This window comes from Condylura cristata, unplaced genomic scaffold (genome assembly GCF_000260355.1).
Source record: "Condylura cristata isolate star-nosed mole 26May11 unplaced genomic scaffold, ConCri1.0 scaffold00002, whole genome shotgun sequence".
Lineage (NCBI taxonomy): Eukaryota > Metazoa > Chordata > Mammalia > Eulipotyphla > Talpidae > Condylura > Condylura cristata.
In genome coordinates, this window is record NW_004567103.1 from 87,632,152 (window position 1) to 87,637,419 (window position 5,268).

General features: G+C 40.7%; 1 protein-coding gene across 2 annotated transcripts in view; it reads left to right on the top strand.

Annotated features, from left to right (window-relative positions):
- PLEKHB2 (pleckstrin homology domain containing, family B (evectins) member 2) overlaps positions 1-3,764 on the top strand; it is a 39,391-nt gene extending 35,627 nt beyond the window's left edge. For both annotated transcript variants that reach the window (XM_012728496.1, XM_004674743.2), the window contains exon 8: positions 1,455-3,764. In XM_012728496.1, coding sequence (XP_012583950.1) covers positions 1,455-1,591 — 137 coding nt within the window. In that variant the 3' untranslated portion in view covers positions 1,592-3,764. The remainder of the gene's footprint in view (positions 1-1,454) is intronic.
- Positions 3,765-5,268: the final 1,504 nt, after the last annotated feature.

The following is a 5,268-nucleotide window of genomic DNA, read 5'->3' on the forward strand; positions in this document are numbered from 1 at the left end:
CTCTGGCCTATACCCCAGTTCTGTATGCACAAATAAATAAATAAATCTTAAAAAAAATATATATATATATATTTTTTTTACATCATTCTTCATTTTGTCCATTTTTTCATCATGGTTGTAATCCCCGTGAACTTCCCACCACCAATTCCGTGTGCCATCACCGTAGTCCCGTGTGCTCCTCCTGCCCCAGTTTTGATTCTTTCTCCCTCTCCACCACCCCTATAGAATGTCTCTGGTTTATAATTGTTTGTGATTTTTCATTTTTACTTTCTTATAATTGCTTTTTTCTTTTTCTGATCCCTTATGCTCCTGCTATGAGTGAAACCATCGGTATTTTTCTTTTTCTCTCTGGCTTATTTCACTAAGCATGATCCTTTCCAGTTCCATCCATGTTGCTGCAAAAGGCATAAGTTTATCTTTTTGATTGCTGAGTAATATTCCATTGTGTATATGTACCACATCTTTTTGATTCAGTCATCTATTTAGGGCACTTGGGTTGATTCCACATCTTTCCTATTGTAAATAGAGAGCAGTAAACATAGGAGTGTAGTTGTCCTTTAGAATTAATGTTCTCATGTCCTTTAGGTAGATATCTAGGAGTGGGATTGCTGGGTCATAGGGAAGCAATTTGGGAAACCTCCAAATAGCTTTCATAGTGGTTGGACCAGTTTGCACTCCCACCAGCAGTATAGGAGAGTTCCTTTCTTTCCATATCCCCACCAACATTTGTTATTGCTAGTTTTTTTAGTATGTGGAAATGTAACTTTTTGTATGTGCACAATTTTAAAGCTAGTTAGCTATTAAACACTATAGCCGTGAAGTATAGAACACATCATGCATTTTTAGTGCTAAGTGTTAACCATTCAAAGTAAATATAAATTTGTTTAGTTTACTTTTTAGAATTTTTTTCTCTAATACAAGTATTTTTCCTCATAAGACTTGATTCAAAATGAAGAACAAGTTCTATGAGCAGATTTAAGATAATTGTCATTGTCATTTAAATTTTCACAGTTAGCTTTTTGACTCTCCACTGTTGATAGGCTCTGTGTCTCTCCCTTATCCTCCCCCATCTGCCTGCCACCCAGCAAGTACCATGTAGAGGGCTGATATGGTTTTGATGGCTGGACTTTGCAGTTTCTTTGGGATTCTGCTTTTTATAGCATTTGGCATTTAGGACTGTGAGAAGCTGAGAATCATGATTTTCTCGTAATGTAGTCTTATAGTTAGAGGTGTCCTCCTTACCAGGCTAGTCCAGTTTCCTTAACATGTGGTGGTGGAGAGCTGGGGACTACTAACTGCAGTCATCCAACCACTGGAAGATAGGCCGTTGGAAGGACGAATATGCTTAGAGAAGTAACTAGCTAACTCTCAGCTCATAGCTTAGTGAACCATCTTTTTGACTATTGGACTTCATAGACTGTTCCTCACAAGTGTATTTCTTTCTTCTTTTTCAGGACTTTATGGACAGCAGCCTGCCAACCAAGTCATCATTCGCGAGCGGTATCGAGACAATGACAGTGATCTGGCGCTTGGCATGCTAGCGGGGGCAGCCACAGGCATGGCCTTAGGATCTCTGTTCTGGGTCTTCTAGAGTTCTTGACGTCTGAATACGCATAGCTTCATACCTGTGTGCAATAATATAATTTGCAGGGCATTTTTGTTTCTGATAAATGTTTTGCATAATAGTTTCACAGTTCTTTTGATGTAGTGGCATCATATTATACCTAATCCATGTTAGTATCCCACAGATGGTTTGGGACTGCTATTTAGCTAACACTGATACATGAACTCTTTGAGGGCACCGGCTCATTCCCAGAGTTCCCTTTATGGAACTCTGAAGATACTTGACTTGGACATAAACATACCTGTTTAGAAAGGCATATTCTTCTTTGAATTAGGTGTTGTGTTTAAGGAATAAGTTATTTTAGTGTTACTCTGGTAAATGTGGTCATGTATGAGTTAGTGAGTGTGGCGAGAAAAGCTACACCTTCTTTTGGTTACTGGAAGACTCAAACCTTAGACCAGAGCTGGCTACATTTGCTTTAGGAATCATAGGCTGTTGAGCTACAGGGGAACTTCCTCAAGGCAGTGGCGTGCTATCACCCACCTCAGTTCCTCCTTTCCCCACCTTTGGGCCCTACAGGTCTCCAGCAAGCCTGACTGCTCAGGATGATGCTAGGGGGGGTGTTCCTCCCCCTTTACACTGAGGCTATTTGCCTGCCTTTCTTTTTTTCTATCCAAAAAGGTTAGGTTTATTAGGAGAAGGGAGAGGAAGACATAAACGGGAAGAAAGAGCTGCCTATAGCTTGTCCTTTCTCTTCTTGATTGTTTTTGGTAGCAATCCTTGGAAAATATTTCAAATTAGGAATTTCTTTGAAACTCAAAGTTGTGTCAGTGTTTTCTTTTTCTCCAAATGTCCAGGTACATAAAAGAATACTTACAGTCCCTGAAGAGAAAACCACCTCAGAATATAAAGGTGTATGTACTGTAGGAAGAATGACATAAGGGCATAACAAATGTGTATTAGAATTTTTTTTGAACCTCAAAGTTTTAGAACTTCATCCTTTAAAACTTAAGACAAAACAATTACAGACAAGTATGTAGAGGTAGATTTGCGTAGTGACATGTTTTTAGTACCCACTCTGAGTGTTTTTATTGCCACCTAAGTCTCTTCAGAACTTATTTTTCTACTTGCTAGAAAGTGATATTGCAAGAATGAGAGCTGTAGCCACAGTGTTATGTTTGAGGCTTGCTGGATTGCACACACAGAGGATACTTTTCTGTCCTTCTGAAAGTAGCTCAGGAGCAGGTTCACTGTTCTGTGTAGGAGATGGGTGCTGTGCCCTTCTGGAGGGTAGGGGTGTGTGGCATCCGGAGGGAGGAGAGGGGGTTGCGCTGGGATTCATGGCTGGGGTGGGGGTGGGGGGCTTGGCAATAGCTGGGAAATGAGACCTAAGGATAGGCTCCAGATCTCCAGATAGCACTGAGGCTGGCCAGCCTTGTTTTATTCTTGACCCAGGTGTCACACAGAAGCTTAAACCATTTAATTTCAGCCCCAGCTCTGTGTAAAGCTCTAAAACCACTGTCCTGCCTTTCCTATTTCTTTATTTATGTGAGTTTCTAAAGCTCCTAACTCTTCCTGTTTTTTTTTTTGTTTGTTTGTTTTTTTTGCACACTTTAAAAGAACACACTTTCTATTTAAGGCAGAAGTTCCCCTGCCCAATTTGGTGTGTGGCTGTTTTAAAACACACTCCAAGTAGTACAAAAAAAAATTTTTTTTGAACATTTTAAAAGGACAGATTTATTAGGAAAAGCAGAAAGAAAAAGGCACCTGTGTTGTGTCAGGTGGGCAGAGAGTGACAGCACACATTTTGTTAGCTTCTGTGGGTGTTACACACATACTCATGCTTCACTGGTCAACTGTTTCCATCTCTGAGGCTAGTGCCATGAGTTCCAATGTTTGATAACCTTGAGAGTGTCCACAGTTCTGTTTTCCTAGCCAATTCTAGTGGACTTGCTGGCCCTGAAGTTTCTGCTTCCAGCTGAAAGGAGATAACATGTAATTGCCATCTCTGGATATTTGATATAGTTGAAAATTGTCAGATGGTGATACATGCCAACATTGGCTTTGAGGCTTAACAACACTGCTTTTAGAATACATTCTGTGTAATAAGAATCATAAGATTGGCTTTGTTCAGATGGTAATTATTATTAAAGCTGTGTATGTTTTACTTACAAAATATTAAACACAATTTTTAATGTTGCACTGAGTATGATTTTGAATGTGGATTTACTGGAATATAGTGTTGAAGTAAACAATCCTCTGTGATCCCCCACACTGCTGTCTGACTGAAAGAGAGAACTGGTGATACAAGCTTGGGTTCTGTCCCCAGTCCTGAGGGGTGGGGATTGGGGAGGGGACTGGGTCATTGGGCATAGCTGAGCCTGGAGATTCACGGTGACTTGATCTTGATATGAAATGTGCACTGCTATAAAATGGACTGAGATTAGATGGATTAGTGGGAAAGATGGGCTTCATTTCCCTGGATGCATCTCCTGTAGATACAAACCCTTGGGTGGCTCACTTAGGTAATCCTGACTCAAGAAGTTAGGTGAGTTGGAAGGAACTTGTTTAGGTCGGAGACAGCATTATACTTGATGCGTACCTACAATGTGCCTGGAAGACGTTCGCCACTGTTACTATGCACATGGCGGTCTGTATTTTTGTTTTCATGCTCTGTTATTTATTCCTGGAGTTCAGTTCAGGCTTTACCCAGATAAGGGAGTAGGGAGACCAGTGCCTGTTTCAGATGATCACTGATCAGAAGGCCAGCCCAGAGCTTATGGTCTGGGTTAGAAGAAGTTCTGCACTTGACACAGCCTGACCCAGGTTTATTTTCTGTATCAGTTGTGATCCTTTATCACCTTCCTCTTCCTTGAATTTATGTGGAGACAGGCATGGAATACAGTCCATTTTTTCCTCCTAGAGCGGAGTTTTTTTCTGATTGCTTCCCTGACTAGTATTGTGTTGTGTCTGCATAATCTATTTTTCCCCATAATTGCGAATTACACATTTATAAATGAAAATGTTAATTCATTAAATAATTGTTAACCTTAAAGCTATTTTTTTTAAAGATTTATTCATACAGAACTGGGGTACAGGCCAGAGATGCGGAGGGTGAGAGGATTCACCAGAGACAGAGTGAGGTACAGCACAGGCAGATCGACGAAGTACACTGCTGAGGGGAGCAGCGGGCGGGTCAGGAGAGGTCTGCCTCGCCATGTGGATCTCCTCGTGGCAGGCGGGGATCAAACTCATGCGGAAGTGGCTTAAGCTTCTTTGTGCTGTGCTTTAACCTGCTGCGCCACCAGGGAGGGCCCCTTAAAGCTATTTTACTGTAACTTCTGTTATCTTTAAAAAGAATATTGTTGTAATAGTGTCAGCTTTCCTTGTTTTGTCATGAGCGATAGATAATATGAGTACAATTGAATGTTCTAACTCAATTAGAAAGTTCACTAGATTCTTACAGTAGCTGGGAAAGGGGGGTGTTCAAGTGTTTCTGGGTAATACTGAGCATCCAGAGTTACATGTTCTTCTCAGGACCATGGCAGGTAGAAGCCAAAACAGGTTCCTATCTAATATTGAAACACCCATTTCCTCTTTACCATGTTCATAGAGTAGAATTGCCACAAGAATGTATGGATGTCTCATACTAGCAACTCTGGGCTCTTTTCAATTTAATTTCTTGAATAGGTTAAGCAGGTTAA